This window comes from Poecilia mexicana, unplaced genomic scaffold (assembly GCF_051168715.1).
Source record: "Poecilia mexicana isolate PSO_F unplaced genomic scaffold, ASM5116871v1 scaffold_19, whole genome shotgun sequence".
Classification (NCBI taxonomy): Eukaryota; Metazoa; Chordata; class Actinopteri; order Cyprinodontiformes; family Poeciliidae; genus Poecilia; species Poecilia mexicana.
Window position 1 is genome coordinate 11,472,757 of NW_028263388.1, and position 18,541 is coordinate 11,491,297.

General features: G+C 37.4%; 4 protein-coding genes across 4 annotated transcripts; 3 read left to right on the top strand and 1 right to left on the bottom strand.

Annotated features, from left to right (window-relative positions):
- Positions 1-72: 72 nt before the first annotated feature.
- On the top strand, positions 73-4,431 carry LOC106915998 (uncharacterized). Its single transcript, XM_014983994.2, has 3 exons — positions 73-1,320; positions 1,417-1,640; positions 2,690-4,431. The coding sequence occupies exons 2-3, from the start codon at positions 1,523-1,525 to the stop codon at positions 4,171-4,173; spliced, it is 1,602 nt and encodes a 533-aa protein (XP_014839480.2). The 5' UTR covers positions 73-1,320; positions 1,417-1,522; the 3' UTR covers positions 4,174-4,431.
- Positions 4,432-5,619: 1,188 nt separating this feature from the next.
- LOC106916005 (uncharacterized) lies at positions 5,620-9,294 on the top strand. Its single transcript, XM_014984010.2, has 3 exons — positions 5,620-6,033; positions 6,144-6,371; positions 7,042-9,294. The coding sequence occupies exons 2-3, from the start codon at positions 6,254-6,256 to the stop codon at positions 8,358-8,360; spliced, it is 1,437 nt and encodes a 478-aa protein (XP_014839496.2). The 5' UTR covers positions 5,620-6,033; positions 6,144-6,253; the 3' UTR covers positions 8,361-9,294.
- A 50-nt stretch (positions 9,295-9,344) lies between these two features.
- Positions 9,345-14,080, top strand: LOC148153662 (uncharacterized). Its single transcript, XM_088000911.1, has 3 exons — positions 9,345-10,520; positions 10,618-10,788; positions 11,515-14,080. Exons 2-3 carry the CDS (start codon positions 10,623-10,625, stop codon positions 12,666-12,668), a joined length of 1,320 nt encoding a protein of 439 aa, XP_087857037.1. The 5' UTR covers positions 9,345-10,520; positions 10,618-10,622; the 3' UTR covers positions 12,669-14,080.
- Positions 14,081-14,500: 420 nt separating this feature from the next.
- On the bottom strand, positions 14,501-18,273 carry LOC106915996 (uncharacterized). The gene is made up of 3 exons (XM_014983991.2): positions 17,703-18,273; positions 17,357-17,593; positions 14,501-16,846 (listed from the first exon to the last, which is right to left on the bottom strand). Exons 2-3 carry the CDS (start codon positions 17,472-17,474, stop codon positions 14,814-14,816), a joined length of 2,151 nt encoding a protein of 716 aa, XP_014839477.2. The 5' UTR covers positions 17,475-17,593; positions 17,703-18,273; the 3' UTR covers positions 14,501-14,813.
- Between the last annotated feature and the right edge of the window lie 268 nt (positions 18,274-18,541).

The following is an 18,541-nucleotide window of genomic DNA, read 5'->3' on the forward strand; positions in this document are numbered from 1 at the left end:
ACTCATCTATTGTTTCAGATTTTAGCCACATTCTGATTTATTTACCTGTATTGTCGACGCATTGGAAAACCCCTTAAGCAAAATAAAGATTAAATTAAAGCGCCTGAAAAAAGCCCATCAGATACAAAGTAACAAAAAAATAATAATCACAAACTTTTGAAATTGTGATTTAGTAAGGACAATATATTAAAATTGTACAGTGACATCTACTCATGAAAATTAATATGTTGATCACAGAATCTTCTCATTTATAACCAACTAGAGTTCTCATAAATTATCTGTTTTTGTTTTTTTATGTTAACTGGGATTTTTTTGGATACAAGTCAACATCATAATGATATGATTTAATTTGATTACATAATTGTTGGTTTGAAGATATCCAGTTGTGCTAATGTTGTTCCTTCAATTTTTTTAAAAAGATCCTGTTAAAGGGAATTGAGTCACATATTTGTCTAATTTCTAACAGATTCCTGTTCATCCTCTTTTAATAAACAATAACTCCTAAGTTTATTAATCCATGAACAATTAGTTATTTCTTCACTCTACAGCTATGCTAATACTTTAAAGCCCCGAATTCACAATGTGCAATTTTGGTATTTGGGGGCACTGACAGGACAGGTTAAGTGAGCTGAATGACGCTTTAATGAAATGGATAGAGGGCCATTTTTACACCCTGCTGTTTTCATTTAGAATGCATGAATAGAAAAAAACATAAACATCTTGATGCTGTTTACTGGGATTTTTTTATATTTTTATTAAGTTGCTGGCATAAATCCAAGATATCTTGTATGTATATTTACTTCCATTTAAACAGTGGGAAAGTCTTAAAATAAATAAAATATAGAAAAAAAGCACTCACGTTATTTTATTCTGAAAAGGTTCGCCTTTGAAAAGGGAAGTGCCCTTTCCGAAACTTGTCTTTCATTGGTCAACGAGGAGGAAGAATCCAGATGTAACATTGTTAGCTCGAATGGCTAGGTCCCGACAGAAAAATATATTTACATTTTGTGGGGGAAAAAACAAACAAACAAACAAAAAACACGTCTGTTGATTATTTTTGAGACAATGCTACAGCCTTTGTGAGGATATATCAACTGCACATGTCTTCTGGGTTTTGGTTAACACTATTTACGGTCCGAATTCAGCAATGTAATTAGCGTTTATTAGCAAACTGAATGGAACGTGAGCCACCGTGGAGCTAAAGCAGCTAACAGTAGAGTCTTAATCAGTGTTTCCAACAAGGGTTATGGTGGCCCAGCTGAGGACCGAGAGACTGAGGAAAGTTACAGAGTGAACGCAGAACTACTGATACTGACCAAGGTATCAGGCTCTCTGCACTGTAGTATCTCCGCTACACTTTACATTTTATGTTAATACACTTTATATTGTCGTATGCTGATTTGTGTCTGATTCCAGTTCCAGACGGCAGAAAACAGAAGATTCCGATTATAAGACTGAAACCTTGAATGAGTAAAACGTGTAGACGAGGATTGTGAAAAGGAGAATCCAAGGTGGAGCGAGGATGACTGAGATGATGAAGGTTGAAGCAGATGAACCTGGAGGGTTCAGCTTGGAGCCCCCCGTACCTGCAGCATCTACATCAGAACCGGAGGAGGAAACACAAGACAGCAAAGATCTCAGTAAGTAACACATTGGTTTGTCTGTATTGGAGTAAATTACCTGTCTGGAAGTTCAAAGGGTCTGTTTGTTTCTTTTCAGCAGAAGAAAGGTGTGACACATCAATTCACTGATTTATTCTAAGCATTTGTTCAGTTCTTGGATGGGTGTGTGATCATCTGGTAACATTGTAATTCAGAGCTGTGCATGATCTGCATATTTGTTGTAACTGATGTTATTGTTGTAACTTGAGCTAGCAGGAAGAGGGTTTCCCCCAGAAAACTCCCTAAGCCCGGTGGTAGGAGCGCTAGAGCATTCATCCAGTGACCTACTGTGATTTTGAGTTAGAAAATGTTTACATTTGACAGAAATTTTGAAAATATGACTAGGTAATTATGTTTTATTGGACTACTTAAACACCAACCATTAAGTCTTCAAAAAAAGGGGCTAACATAAAACAAAAAATATAATTAAATTAAATATTAATTTTTTTGCACTTGAGTTGTTTCATGCTAATTATCTAAAATTCTTTATTTTTTTATATATGACTTGTCATTTTATTTGCTGAAGGTGTAGCATCTATACCAGTAAATACAGACAGTGGTTCTGGTGAATAAAAAAGACACCTAACTCCAGTCTCCCTGTGTGTTCACATACTGACCATACTATGTAGCCATTGTGCTTCCACCAAAGAGACTCTTAAACCCGTCTTTGCTATCACTGTTAATGGTTTACAGTAAAACCTAGAGTAAATAAACAAACAATGGTTAGCACAGTGGGAGTGCAAGTAAAGCCTGGTGGCCTGCCAGGCTTACAATATACCTTGGGAAACCCTGTGTCTGTTAGGGATAGGGGTTGTTCTGATGATAAATATTCTCTCATAAAACAGTTGCATTTATGTTTGGCTTGCTGATATATTAGTCAGTTTAAGTCTACAGTTTTAATTGAATAAATTAGAAAAAAAATATTCTCAGAATTTAAGTAAGCAAAAGCTTTTTTTTATTATTTTGAAAAATAAAGTTAATAGATTTTTGACATATTCATCAACCATTAATGTTTGTATGTCTGTCAGTTTTACCTGTCTATCAGACAATGACGATTAAAGGAGAGGTTCCCGGTGATTGGAGCTCCAATTTGGACCAACAAAATCCACAATCCCCCTGCATAAAGAATGAAGAAGAAGAACTGTGGATCAGTAAGGAGGAAGAGCAGCTTACTGTGAAGACTGAAAATGAAGAAAAGCCTCTGTTATCAGAGCTTCATCACATTGAAACTGAATATTTTAGAGAGGCAGAAGCCAAACAAATGGAAATACAATCTGAAGATGAGGACTGTGTAAGACCAGAATCAGATAAGAATCCAGAATGTTCCTCTGGAGAAAACAAAATAACAGTTCACAAAAGAGGTAAACGACTCAAACTGTGTTCCAAATCTATGGCTCACATTGAAATCCATGGCGGAGAGAAACCATTTGGTTGCAGTATATGTGGCAAAAGATTTAAAAGTAAGAATCATGTTAGATTACACATCATGACTCACACTGGAAACAGAGAACATAGCTGTGATCTATGTGGTAAAGGATTTCTAGTGAAGAGTCTTCTTCACACTCACATGAGACTCCACACTGGAGAAAGACCATTTGCTTGTGATGACTGTGGTAAACGATTTCGAGCAAAGACAAACCTTAAAACTCACATGAAGGTCCATTCTAGAGACAAGCCTTTTTCTTGTGATGTTTGTGGAACAAAATTTAAAAGAAAAGAAACACTTAAGAAACACATTTGGATCCACACCACAGAGAAACCCTTTGTCTGTAATGTTTGCACAAGAGGATTTTCACGACAAAAGAGTCTGAAAAGTCACATGTATCTTCACACAGGAGAGAAACCGTTTATTTGTAGTATTTGTAGTAAAGGATTTGCAGTGCAGGAGAATCTAAAGAGTCACATGTGCGTTCACACTGGTGAGAAACCATTTATTTGTGGTGTTTGCAGTAAAGGATTTCATCGACATGGAGATCTAAAGAGACACATGCGTGTTCATACAGGAGAGAAGCCGTTTATTTGTACAGTCTGCAGTAAAGGATTTGCACAACAAATTCACTTAAAGAGCCACATGCTCGTTCACACTGGAGAGAAGCTATTTATTTGTAGTTTTTGCAGTAAAGGATTTTCACAGCCAGAAACTTTAAGGAGACACATGCGTGTTCATACAGGAGAGAAAGAGTTTATTTGTAATGTTTGTAGTAAAGGATTTTCACTAAAACAACATCTTAAGAACCACATGGAGGTTCACACCGCACCATTTAGGTGTAGCGATTGTGGGAAATGTTTTGTTAGGGAAATCCAGTTACAGCGACATGTGAGACTCCACTCAGATGAGAGACCTTTTGGTTGTGATGTCTGTAAGAGCAGATTCAACCAAAAGTGTCAACTTGAAAACCACATGAGAGTTCATTCAGGAGAGAAACCGTTTGTGTGTGAGGTTTGCAGCAAAGGGTTTTCACAGCAAGGAAATCTGAAGAAACACATGGGTGTTCATGAGGGCTGTAATTAAATATTTTAACGTTTGACTAGTCTGCCAATGTTTAATATAGATATTAAATATATAATAATATGGATAATAATATCCATTTGCAGAAAGTGCAAATGGATAGTACTGGCTACTATTTGTAGCCTCTAATTTTTCTCCTAATGCCTCTACTTTATTGTATACATTTTTATATTGTATTCCTACAAATACAATATTTTAGGATCTCTGTGTTGACAGTTAAGTTTTATTTATATTGTATGATTAAACTGCAACTTGTCCCCATTTGATTAAAGGATTTTCTTTGTTATTGGTCTTACAAATATATTTCAGTGAGTAAGAAAAGCCATTTTCAATAAGTTGGAATATGGCTTCCAATGAGGCTTGTTTGTGAGATTTAAGTACATTTTGTATTAAACATAGATTTTAGTAAGCCTACTTTCTGTATGAAAAATGAGTTTTAATTAGTCTGATGTATTATTCTAATCCTAAATGTCAGGTTTTCATTAGCTGTAAGTGGAAAATCATAGTTAACAAAACAAAGGCTTGACAACAGTCTGTAGTTATGGGTGTCACTTGTAATTATGAGTTACTAACATAAATTAACTTTTCAATAATTGAAATTTATTGTACGTCTCTAAGTAAAGAATAAAGGAAATAAAACAAAACTAAACTCTTAAAGTAAATTTCTGTATGAAGCAAAAATAAATGTTTTATTTACATTACATGAACATTCTGACAAGGTTATGCTTTAACCTTGTATTGTTTCAACTTATGACTTAGTAATTATTTATTGGTAATTTATTATTTTCCACATTTGAACAATATAACAACATTTCATGTTCTTACAAAATAAAACGTGTAAGATCTGAAAATGCATTGTGCCTCTCTTCTATTTGACCTTCATAAACTTATGGGGACCCGACTTCAGGATCCTGTTCAGTCATCTATATTTTATACAGTTTATGGTCAGCACCTGTCAGGAATTTATGAGAGCTTCTAGGAGATTCCATTAGCTGAAAGAGGCATCAGGGAAACTGAGGGCTGTAGAGATAAATGCCACAGTCTGACCCAGGAGTCTTTGTACTATCATGAGCCAAACACAACTAATACTCAGCTACTTAATTTCATAGTTGGGAGATAATACTGATGGCTTGTTATAAACAAGTGGTGTCCAATAGTTTATTAAGAAAACAGTCATTACTTGCAGCTAATTGTTTAATAATTGTTAAATAGCTTATAAAACAAAATATTGCTACTGATTTTTTGCAGTATAACTTTACAAACGGCACCCTATTTAAATCACTATATACATTAGAATGTATCACTATATACGATTTAAAAAGTGTAATAGCGCAACACTTACCGTTTTCAAAAATATCTTTTATTTTCTGCGTACGTTTTATTCGGAAAAACCAATAAAAGGAAGTAGTTTTTCGAAATGGCACTTTACTTGCCATTCATTGGTCAATGAGGAGGATGTCACCGGATGTATCAATGTAGCTTGACTGGCTAAGTCCCGAAACGGAAAACCTCTTAAGTGGTTATGTAAAATCACAATTGTTGATGTCTCTGATTTACTATTCATCAGTCGCAGTGATTACATTGCTCCCATATAATTGTTCTAAACCGATGTGATATTTATAGCCGACTTTATGTACAGAATGCCATTAGCCTTCAATAGCAAAGTGGAAGCTAACAACAGAGACGGATGATGCTATTTACGATGTTGAAGCTTTTTAATGTTTGTAGTTTAATGCTACAAGACGAGTCTATACTCCACCCTCTGAGGATGACCACTTCGTCCGTGGACACCTCCTCTGTCCTTTTCAGCTGAGGACCGAGAGACTTGTGACACCCACAGTGGAGCCAGAGCTTCTGACCAAGGTATCAGACTCTCTGCACTGCAGCATCGATTGAACTCTGCTACTGGTTGCATGTTTTATCAATACACTTTATCTGATCAGATCTTGATTTGTGTCCGATTCCTATTTCAGACAAGAGAAAAACAGAAGATCTAGATGATATGGCTGAAACCTTGATTTAGTAGAACGTGGGAAGGTTGAAGACAAGGATTGTGAAAAGGAGAATCCCAGGTGGAGCGAGGATGTCTGAGATAATGAAGGTTGAAACAGATGAGCCTGGAAGGTTCGGCTCGGAGCCCTTCATATCTGCAGCATCCACATCAGAAGAGGAGGAGGAGACACAAGACAACAAAGAGTTCAGTAAGTCACACTCTTTTGTTTGTCTCGATTGGAGCAAGTTACATCTGGCTGCTTAAAAACGAATGTTCAATTGTGGAAAAGCATATTTGTTTATAAATGAACTCTATGTCTGTACATAAATGCCCCTGCAGTAGTTGCAACGCACTGGATAGGTTAGCAGTCAGTCACAAGCTTTTACATGTAATACAAGAAATTTATATTTTTAATCAGTTTATAACAGTAGTCTCGAGTGTAATATATATGTTGAAGACAAGCAAAAACTCCTCACAGAAGTGATAAAACGTTAAATACTTTTGAAAATACTTCTGACCAGATATAATACCATCTCACGCATATGCTGACTGGTGATGATGGACCAAAGAAAAATGAATAACAGGCAAGCAGGAAAAAGTCAAAGACAATTCTTGACTGGAGGTCAGAGCAGTAGGGAGAAGCAGCAGAGAAAAGTCTCACTTGACTAGTTGCATTGGTGCAACCTCAGATATTGTTTAGGTGCACTACTGAGAAATCAGTTCACATTTGCGACCAAATTGGTTGGACTCTAGACCTCAATTAGCCAGGGGTGGCATTTGGGAAATATGTGTCCACAGCCATTTTTTGACATGGATTTTATTTATTTAAGTTATATCAGATTGTCATTGATTTTTCATGTATCTTTCAATGTTCTCAGTTCATCAGATGTTGGTGATTAAAGTGGTTCCTGATGACTGGAGTCCCAGTTCGGACCAACCCAACCCAGAGTTCCCCTGCATAAAAGAGGAAGAGGAGGAACTGAGTGTCAGTCAAGAAGAAGAGAAGCTTACTATGAAGAGTAAAGATGAAAAGAAACCCCAGTTATCAGAGGTTCATCAGATCAAAACTGAAGACATTATGGAGACTGAGGCTCATGACAGCAGCTCAGCTGAAGAGCTAAAAACGGCCTCTTGCGAAGACAACTGTGGTGAACCAGAAAGAGACGACGTCACAGATCCAGTGTGTTCTTACCAGTATTGTAAGATGACGGTTCACAGAAGTGATAAAATGTCCAAACTTATGGCTCAGACAGGATCGCACGCTGGAGAAAAGCCCTTTGGTTGCAATGTTTGTGGCAAACGATTCAAGCATAAGGCCAATTTTAAACGCCATATGAAAATTCACATTGAAAACAGAGAACATAACTGTGAACTTTGTGGCAAAGAATTTAAAGCTAAGCATTTCCTTCAAACGCACATGAGGCTTCACACCGGAGAGAGGCCGTTTGCATGCGACGACTGCGGGAGAAGGTTTCATGCTAAGGCAGTTCTTAAAAGTCACCTGGAGGTCCACTCTGGAGAAAGGGCTTTTTCCTGTGACATTTGTGGTTCGAGATATAAAAGGAAGGAAACTCTTAAGAAGCACATGTGGGTCCACACGGCAGAGAGACCCTTTGTTTGTAGTGTGTGCAGTAAAGGATTTTATCATCAAAACAGTCTAAGGATTCACATGAATGCCCACACAGGACAGAGACGGTTCATATGCAGCGTTTGCAGCAAAGGATTTGCGGAACAAGAGACTCTGAAGAGACACATGCGCGTTCACACGGGAGAGAAGCCGTTTATTTGTGGCTTCTGCTGTAAAGGATTTTCGCAGCAAATTCATTTGAAGAGACACATGCATGTTCACACTGGAGAGAAGCAGTTCATTTGCAGCGTTTGCAGCAAAGAGTTTTCTCAACAGCACCATCTGAAAAACCACATGGAAGTTCATGCCGCATCATTTAGCTGCAGTGATTGCAGTAAGCGTTTTGTGAAGGAAATCCAGTTGCAACGACATGCCAGAGTCCACACGGAGGAGAGGCCGTTTGGTTGTGATGTCTGTAGGAGCAGGTTTAATCAAAAGTGTCAGCTTGAAAATCACATGCGAGTGCATTCAGGAGAGAAGCCGTTTGTTTGTGATGTTTGCAGTAAAGGGTTTTCCCAACAAGGAAATCTGAAACGACATATGGTCGTACACAAGGTCTGCAGCCAATGATTATTTTGATAGTTGAGCAACATGCCAATAATTTTCAAGTTTTCAGCAACTACCTTTATTTTGCAACTTATCAATGTTCCAGTGCCTCTGAATTTATAAAAAAAAAACTAAAATGGATTTGTGAATCCCTACTTTGCTTTAATCAGCTGTAGGGCAAAATCTTAAACTCTTAAAAAACAAGTCAGAACTGAAATTTTTTTTTACAGCAAAAAGATGAAAAGAGTAAAATGGGTTACTTTCAACAACACTTTTTACTATGACTGCCAATGACAATATTTTTCCTTCCTGTACAGTAGTCTAATTTAATATATCACTGTTTATGTACCTCGGAATAACATGTAAACAAAGATTTGCACTTAAAAGTACAAATGGTATGTATTTCTATCGCTCCATCATTACAAAGAAATTACGTATTCCCACATAAAAAGCCAGAGTTCTCAGAATCTCAAATATTAAGAGATGGAGCTAGAAAATCCAAATAGACTCTGATATCATCATGAGTAAAATACCTAAGGCAAAACCATTGATCTCTTTAATACCCTCTGTGGCTGTTGTCTTGTGTTTTATGTTCACTGGACTTGAGACGATTCTTGTCTGTGATTGGTGGAGGCAGAAGGCAAATTTGTGACCTGAGAAGAGGATTACTTTATGATGGACCAAATATATATAAATAGTTTTTATACTGGTTTATGATCAATTCACAATCTATGATAACCATCCCTCTGTTCAGGTGGAAATTGATGCATTCTTTTTTTTTTTTGCTACAACCTGTTACCATGCATCTTTCTTTTGAAAAGATTAAATGAAACATTGTACGCTGTGTCTGTAAATAAAAAGGTTTAAAGTGATTCATTCTCTGTTCTTATAAACCAGACAGAAACCAGAAAAGTCCCTTTGGTTAAATAGCTGTGGTATAACTGTAAGCAGACTGTTGAGCGAATTGCCCTTTTTAGACACAAGGGTCGATGGTGCAATATTTGCAGCTTTACTTCAGTCGGCTAACACTCTACACCATTAAATTGGGAGGAAATTGTATTGATTTGGTCAGCTATACAAAGTGTGCATTAACACATGCAAGCACATCATTAAGTCAATGCATTCGTGAGAGTTTAAAAAAATCTCCATTGGCTCCTCAGTATGTGGGTGTCATTTCTCCAACCTCTTCTTACTCGTGGACCTCAAGCTGCTTTGGTTTGGTATTAAAACTCATTATCTAAATGCTCATCCACCATGTTCGCTTGAAAATGATTAGCAAGTGACTACAGGTGAAAATGACATTATGTGTGTGCAAACATGGTCAGAGACACAAACTTGTAATTTTGCAGACTGCAGACTGCAGCCAGGGAACCCTCCTCAAATTTAAATAGAATTTTTTTTTTTAAATTTTAGAAAAATAATGATAATTTTATTGCCAAAACTATTAATGTTGAGAGATTAAAAGCTGTTTGTATGCCAGTAGTCATGGCAATACTAGTTTTTGCCTATAGAATCAAAGGTTTATTAAAATTCAAACTACATTATCAATTAAAAACTACATCTTGTTAAAAATACGTTATTAATGTATTTTGACTCTGCAAAAAAAATTATATAGTAATTAATATATTTGGAAAAATTATAAACGGAATAGAGCATAAACAAGTGTCTAATATTAGTGAGTTCCTTCACAGTAAAATTGTTTTAATTTGGAAAGTTAATAATTGAAAGAGGACATAGTTTCTTTAGTCAGAACTTTACTTGAAATTCATTGGTCAGTTAGCAGCCAGTAGCCGGAAGTAGCAATGTTAGCCTGACTGGCTAATCTTACTATACCCAAACAAACAAACAAAAAAATCTTAGTTTGTGTAAGAACAGGTGTATGTTGTGTATTTGATATTCTAGTCTTCGCGATGACGTCACAACTACATGCTTGCAGTAGCGTATTTAAGGCTTAATAAACAGTGAATGAGTGGTTGATCGACCGTTAGCAACCATGTAGCTAAAGCAGCTAACAGCAGAAACTTAATCAGTATTTCTGACCTTGACGCTTTTAAAAGTTTGTGCTTGGAGGCTACAGGACACGTCAGTCTGTACGTCTGAGGCCACCCCTTCTGACCTTGTTGTCCAGCTGGGGACCGAGAGACTGGAGACAGTAACAGAGTGGACACATAAATACTGACCAAGGTATTAGACTCTACACTTTATTTGATCAGATGCCGAATTGTGTCTGATTCTAATTTCAGTCAGAGGAAGATATCTGACCGAAACCTATATATTATAGAACATATGAAGGTTGGAGACAAGGACAGTGGAAAGGGAAAGTCAAGAGGAGTGATGATGTCTGAGGTGATGAAGGTTGAAGCAGATGAACTTGGAGGGCTCAGGTTGGAGCCCCCCATACCTGCATCATCCACATCAGAACTGGAGCAGACTGAAGACAACAAGGATCTCAGTAAGTCACACACATTGGTGTGTCTGAGGGAGAAAAGTACGTACGCAGAACGCACGTAAAAGAGATGAGTGTACCACCTTCTAAATGACAGAACAATGTCCTATTAAGATTGTGTTGGAGAATAAAGCCAGGTGCGTGAAACTGCAAGGTCCTCATCGACCCATCGGACAATGTATGCATTTTTGGGGTAACAGTTAAGGGGTCCAAAGCTGATCCATTTTTCTCCTAAAGCCAGAAAGAAAAAGAGCTTTATGGTATTTGAACAAACACTTCAGGCGGCAAACACTATCAAAATAACTCATGCATTTTTGGGGGTTCACTGATCAGTCGACATTGTTTCTTTGATTATGGGTGATAAGGTGAAACTGAATTTATTTACTGATCTTATTTACCTCTGCCATTGGAGAGGACTGACTGACCAGAAAACTGCAATTGATGCACCGCTAGTATTTTTATTTTCATCTTTTAATATTTTCTTGTGTGTGATGTTTCGTAATTTATATTTGGTGCTTGTTTACATTATTGCTAGGGTTGCTGTCCTTTTGGCTGACACGAGAAAATGTATATTTAGCTTACTTATGATTGTTTTTTTTTACTTTAAAAAACTTAAGCATTAAATAAGTTATAAATGTTTAGTAGATTTTGTGTTGTGTATTAAATTTAATTGTTTTACTTTTATGATTTAGAGGTAATTATAAATTTCTTTCTGTATTTCAATTATTTCAGATGTTCACATGATGGAAGCCAAAGAAGAGGTTCCCCGTGACTGGAACTCTAGTTTGAACCGGCAGAACTCAAACACCCCCCACATAAAGGAGGAAGAGGAGGAACTAAGGATCTGTTTGAAGGAAGAGCAGCTTACTGTGAAAAGTGAAGATGAACAGAAACAAGTCATTGAGCAGATCAAAACTGAAGAAGAAAGTAAGACAGATGGTGCAACCTGCAGCACAGCAGAGAAGAGAAAATCAGACCTTGATGGAGAGCACTGTGGAGGACCAGAACCAGACAGGAACCCAAATCCAGCATGCTTTTCTCAACAAAGTGAGATGACAATTCACAAAATGGGCCAGAGTTCTCAATTGTGCTCTAAACCTGCTGCTCAGAGTGGAGTCCAATCAGGAGAAAAGCCGTTTAGTTGCAGTATTTGCGGCAAAAGTTTCAAAAATAAAAAATGTGTTAGACTGCACATGATGGTCCATGTACAAAGCAGGAACCACAGATGTCACCTTTGTGGAAAATGTTTTAAAAGAAACAGTTGCCTTCAGGAACACATTAGAGTCCACACTGGAGAGAAACCATTTGCCTGTGATGACTGTGGTAGAAGGTTCCACGCAAAAACAATTCTTAGAGATCACCTAAAGGTTCATTCGGGAGAAAAACCTTTCTCCTGTGACATTTGTGGTGCAAGATTTAAAAGAAATGTCTGTCTTACGAAGCACTCAAAGATCCACGCTGCAGAGAGACCGTTTGTCTGTAGCCTTTGCAGTAAAGAGTTTGTACACGAAAATAATTTCACGAGACACATGCGCGTTCACACAGGAGAGAAACCGTTCATTTGTGGCTTTTGTAGTAAAGGATTTCCGCTACAAACTCGTCTTAACAGTCACATGCGCGTTCACACAGGAGAGAGACCCTACAGTTGCAGCGTATGCAGTAGAGCATTTTCATTTCAAGAGACCCTAAAGCGACACATGTCTGTCCATACCGGAGAGAAACCATACACCTGCAGTGTTTGCAGTAGAAGCTTTTCACATAGTGATACTCTAAAAACCCACATGCGTGTTCACACTGGTGAGAAGCCATTCGTTTGTAGTGTTTGTAGTAGGGGATTTTCACAACAGCGATACCTTAATGGACACATGAGTGTTCACTCGACATAGAGGCTGTTTAATTTCAGTGTTTGTAGTTGAGGATTTTCACGACAAGCAGGTCTAAGAAATTGATGATTGTATTTTAAGGTCTTGGAAGGAGACACAGATCAAGCAGCAACAGATCTCCACTCAACAGAGAAGTTTGTACCAGCAGATTTTACTAAAAGTTCCTTCAGCTTTGTCTTTTTTTTAATTTTTTTATTTCCAGTTGGAAAGACAGGAATTAAATTATAATTCCAACTAGGAAAGTTGGAGCTCGCCAGGCAACTCCATGTTTTCCATCAGTCGTACGCGCATGTGTAGAATCTAGTGAAAGTTGTTAAAATAGACTATTGTCACTTAACAATGTGTCTCATTTAATCGGCGGTGCTCACAGAGCTGCAGAATATTTACCTAACATGTTTTTGTCTGTTTCAATGTATAACATATGGAGCGAGATATATTCTAACCACCTTGTGCTTTTAGTCGGCACCAATACAAATGGCAAATCTCAGTTTTCCAGCTTTTTTTTTTATCTGACTGCAGTTGTGTTGGTGTTTTTGCACACATTAGAAATGTTGGTGCTGTGATGCTGTAGTGCTACAGTATCAAAAGGAAAGGTTTGTGATATACACATTTCCAAGGAGAACAGTTCTACATTGTTGCGACTTTTACATATTTTAGATCTATTCCCAATGAGGCAAAGAGCTGCAGTTGTAAAAGTAACCTTTTTGTTAACGTAACCAGGGTTCCCGACTTGTGGAAAAAATATGAATTAACACAAAACAGGGCCCGCGAGAACACAGCTGCACTCATCTGTGGTGGCACTTAAATTATCTTAGGGGCAAACTGGTGAAGTAAATATCTAATAGAAAACATTATATGATGTACATTTAAAAAAAATGTTGTAGTTAACTCTAAGAAGGATTTGTGCAATATTTTACATTTCCACCAGGCAAATAGCATTTGATCTTTGTTGTTGCAAAGCAAAGTTGGTAAGATTATCTGCAATTGTTATGCTGCCTAATATTTTCTCAAAAACCCTGAACTACTTTTTTTTTTTAGATAAACCTGAACCATACAAAACAGTGTAAGAGAAAGATCAGGATTACAAAACTGATTAAACCTACTGATGGACACTTTTTGTTTAATTCTGTATAACAGTCTACTCCCAGCAAACCCAGTGAAGTGTTTTATGTTCTTGTTTATGGCATTTGTTTCTATATTCCTGTAAACGGTATATTTCTGCAGTTTCAATTATCTTAATACACTCATGCATTTTGTAGAACCAGCACTTTTTCTCCCCACAATTATGTACTTTTTCTTTTTAACACTAATATACATTCTCAATTTTTAAATTATATCTGTGTTAATTCCTATGTGCCTCTGTGTGATCCTCTGTGAATTTCAATATTGAGAAATAAATGGTCATTTTATCATTTGCTTCATTTGTGAAGTGAATACTTTCTTCAGGAAGCATTAGATTATACTTAAAAACTTTTATTCTTAAAATTTACTTTTTATAGTTACTTTATTCTGATTAAATTGGGAGATGTATCAAAAAACATGTTGTTATCCCAGATTTTATTTTGAAACCTGGGCAATTAGTTGAGAAAAGCAGTTTCTCAACTAATTGCTTTTCTCAGTTAGTTGAGAAAACCATGAATGCACAAAGGAAAGTAGGTGAGATGAGAGGTGAGTGGAAAAAGCAGGAAAGAAACTGTAATAACATCAGGGCTCAGATTTAGACACTCTGGATTGAACAGCACACTATTTAAAAAAGGTCAAATTACAAGCCTACAGCAGTGGTGTCCAAAGTCATCCTGCATGTTTGGTCTTGAAGAATATCAATACAACGGAAAGAGATTGTGAAACACAATTTTATTCAGTAGTTTTGTTCCCTTGGGGGAAATAAAATCTCAGAAGTGTTTTTTTCGGTACAGAATGATGGGCTAACTTTAAACAATGTTTATACAACCAAACACGAGTTCTTAACATCTCAAAAATAATTAGAAATGACCTTTAAACATCACAGTAAAAGCCTCTAAATTCACCCAATATCTAGAAATGCAATTTAGTACTGTTCCTAGTACTGTTAGTACTGTGCTGAGATAATGCAGAGATGAATTAAAGACAATTTAGAAAAATTAACCGATTAACCGACCGCCAGCACATTCAGTTGGAGTCCTTGTGAACATCCATAGGTTTCTTCAAAATTTCACAGTGCAAAAGGTCTTCGCTGCAAAAGGTTTGTTTCATAGGTGAACACATGTGACTCTTTAGACTGGCTGAACGTGAAAATCCTCGACTGCAAACACTACAGATGAACGGTTTTTCTCCCGTGTGAACACGGATGTGATTCTTTAGAGTATCTGGTCGTGAAAAACCTTTACCACAGATGTTGCAAATAAACGGTTTCTGTCCTGTATGAACGCGCATGTGACTCTTCAGACTAGCTCTTCGTGAAAAACCTTTACTACAAACGTCGCAAACGAAGGGTTTCTCCCCGGTGTGAACACGCATGTGATTCTTTAGAATATCTTGTCGTGAAAATCCTCTACTACAAAATTCACAAATAAACGGTTTCTCTCCTGTATGAACACGCATGTGACTCTTTAGAATCTCTAGTCTTAAAAATCTTCTATTGCAAACTCTACAAACAAACGGTTTGTCTCCTGTATGAACAAGCATGTGACTCTTTAGACTAATTGAATGGGAAAATCCTTTGTGACAAAAACCACAGATCAATGGCTTCTCTCCTGTGTGAACACGCATGTGGCTCCTTAGATTCTGTTGTCGTGAAAATCCTTTACTACAGACACTGCAAATAAATGGTTTCTGTCCTGTATGAACATTCATGTGACTCTTCAGACTAGCTCTTCGTGAAAAACCTCTACTACAAACGTCGCAAACAAAGGGTTTCTCCCCGGTGTGAACATGCATGTGACTCTTTAGATTCTCTTGTCGTGAAAATCCTCTACTACAAAATTCACAAATAAACGTTTTCTCTCCTGTATGAACAGGCATGTGTTTCTTTAGGACCTCTCGTCTTGAAAATCCTTTATTGCAAACTCTACAAACAAAAGGTTTTTCCCCTGAATGAATAAGCATGTGACTCTTTAGACTAGCTGAATGGGAAAATCCTTTGTGACAAAAGCCACAAATCAATGGTTTCTCTCCTGTGTGAACACGCATGTGACTCGTCAGATGAATAAGTTGAGAAAATCCTTTACTACAAACACTACAAATAAACGGTCTCTCTCCGGTGTGAATATGCATGTGACTCTTTAGGTTTCCTTGTCGCAAAAACCTTTTACTACAAACACTGCAAACAAACGGTTTCTCTGTGGAATGGATCTGGGTGTGCTTTTTAAAAACTGATTTTAACCAAAATCTTAAACCACAAACATCACATGAAAAAGGTTTTTCTTCTGAATGGACCTTCATGTGTGTAGTAAGACTTGTCTTTGCATGAAACCTTCTACAGCAAACGTCACAGGCAAAAGGTTTCTCTCCAGTGTGGACATTCATGTGTGTCTGAAGAGAACGCTTTTCTACAAATCCTTTGCCACAGAGATCACAACTAAGCTGTCTCTTTCCTGTGTGAGTCATCATGTGTAATTTAACAAAACGCTTACGTCTGAATCTTTTATCACACAAATTGCAACCAAATGATTTCTCCCCATCTGCCATGTTACTTTGCTGGGAAGGACATACGGGCTCTGGGTCACTGTCTGGTTCTGGTCGTCTAAAGTTCTGTGCAACAAGTTCAGGTGAACTGCTGGTTGGAGCTTCTGTCTCTAGGTCATCTTCAGTTTTGATTTGATGAAGTTCTGACAACTGAGGTTTCTCTTCATCTTTAATCTTGAGAGTACGCAACTCTTCTTCCTGACTGATCCACTGTTCCTCCTCTTCATCCTTCACGTGGGCTTCTGGATCCCTGTCTGGTTCTGGCTGTCTAAAGTTCTCTGCAACAGGTTCAGGCAAGCTGCTGGTTGGAACTTCTGTCTCTAGGTCATCTTCAGTTTTGATTTGATGAAGCTCTGATAAATGAGGTTTCTCTTCATCTTTAATCTTCAGAGTACGCAACTCTTCTTCCTGACTGATCCACTGCTCCTCCTCTTCGTCCTTCACGCGGGCTTCTGGATTTTCACTGTCCAAACTAGTTTGGATGTTTATGACCTCTTTAGTCATAAACATCTGATGAGCTGGAAAGAATGAAACACAAACAGGCATTAATGATTGCTGACAATTTTATAAATTAAATTGTAAGGGTGAAAAAATTGAAGTATATGGAAAATTTTCACAATACATTTTTTTTTAGATCAGGTGTTAAGTCTTTGTAGGAATTAGAAGACCATCATCAAAAAGATATAGTTAAGGACATTTCATGTGGCTGACTTTCATTTTTCAGATATTAGAATAAGTTAAAAAGACTGGAAAGTCAAACAGTAACTCAGACCTATCCAAACTCCTTCTGTGAAGCCCCATGTAGGAACCCTGGATATACAACAGTTGGAAGCTTCATTCCAGTCTGTTAAAGATCTGGTTGGGCACATGGTGTCTGTTGGAATAACTAAACAGTTAAAGAATGCAAACACTCCCATACAAATACCTGCTTTCAGATGTAACAAATTGAAATCAACATTTACAAAAATCAATTTCGACGGACATCTGACATGTTGAAAGAGTACCCGGACAATCCATGTGTCACTTACTGAGATCTTTGCCGTCTTGTGTTCCCTCCTCCAGTTCTGATGTGGATGCTGCAGACACGGGCGGTTCCCAGCTGAACCCTCCAGGCTCGTCTGCTTCGACCTTCATCGTGTCAGACATCCTCACTCCACCCGGGATCCTCCTTTTTTTACAATCCCTGTCTTCAAACTTCACATGTTCCAGTAGATCAAGGTTTCAGTCATATAAACGTGGATCTTCTGTTTTTCTGCTGCCTGAAACTGGAATCAGACATAAGTCAGTCTCTGGTCAAATAAAGTGTGTTAATAGAAAATGTAAACAGTAGCATAACTGAAGCAGCAGAGCTGAAGCTGCAGAGAAGTCCGATACCCTTGTCAGTAGTTCTGGGTCCGCTCCGTAGCTGTCCCCAGTCTCTCGGTCCTAAGCTGGACAATAAGGTTAAGGGAGGTATTCACAATCTATTAATCTAATAAACTATGAGTGTGGACTCGTTTTGTAGCACAAACCATGGATTTTTATAGGTTTAAACTTATATAGCTGTTAGCTGCTTCAGTTCCACAGTGGCTAACATGCGTTTCCTCTCACCAATAAAGCCAAATTACTTTATGTACGGCAACCTAAGGCGATACATATCAAAGAGATTAAATACAAACACGTAGAAGTAATATCCTTGCGCAGTCTGTTGATTAGACGGTATGAAGCACCAATTATACTATCTTTAATCACAACTTATCGGTTTTTCACTCGGAACTTAGCACGTCAAACGAAGCTGCTAGTTAAGCTAACATCGTTCTTCCTGCTGACTGACCAATGAATGACAAATAAAGGAGAAAAAAAACACAACACAAACGTACACTTTTAATAAGAAAATAACTTAAATTAGCAGTTCAATTCAGTGTTGAGTACTGAGTAAGCGACAATGATTTGATTTGTCTTATAGACTGGTGAAAAAAATATAGTAGATAAAGACATTTGGAAAATAAGCTTTGTTGTGAAAAGCGGAAGTACAAGAGCTTAACTTATCATTCACTGGTTAGTGAGGCGGAAGTAACCAGATGTAAAATGCTACCTTTAGTTTTTAATTCCCGTTTGATAAACGGCTCAAAGTTTCTGGAAAGTAAGTGTAGTGCTGATGTTTCAGACCATCTACTCGATAATATTCGTGAGGATATTGCGTTGATATGTTTGCTTTGAATATTTCTAGCCTT

Bases quoted from the DNA above. Each gene is read 5' to 3' on its own strand.
- LOC106915998 (XM_014983994.2), top strand. From the start codon at position 1,523: ATGACTGAGATGATGAAGGTTGAAGCAGATGAACCTGGAGGGTTCAGC. The intron at 1,641-2,689 runs GTAAGTAACACA...TATGTCTGTCAG, and splicing joins ACAAGACAGCAAAGATCTCA to TTTTACCTGTCTATCAGACA.
- LOC148153662 (XM_088000911.1), top strand. From the start codon at position 10,623: ATGAAGGTTGGAGACAAGGACAGTGGAAAGGGAAAGTCAAGAGGAGTG. The intron at 10,789-11,514 runs GTAAGTCACACA...CAATTATTTCAG, and splicing joins TGAAGACAACAAGGATCTCA to ATGTTCACATGATGGAAGCC.
- LOC106915996 (XM_014983991.2), bottom strand. From the start codon at position 17,474: ATGTCTGACACGATGAAGGTCGAAGCAGACGAGCCTGGAGGGTTCAGC. The intron at 16,847-17,356 runs GTAAGTGACACA...CATTCTTTCCAG, and splicing joins ACAAGACGGCAAAGATCTCA to CTCATCAGATGTTTATGACT.
- LOC106916005 (XM_014984010.2), top strand. From the start codon at position 6,254: ATGTCTGAGATAATGAAGGTTGAAACAGATGAGCCTGGAAGGTTCGGC. The intron at 6,372-7,041 runs GTAAGTCACACT...CAATGTTCTCAG, and splicing joins ACAAGACAACAAAGAGTTCA to TTCATCAGATGTTGGTGATT.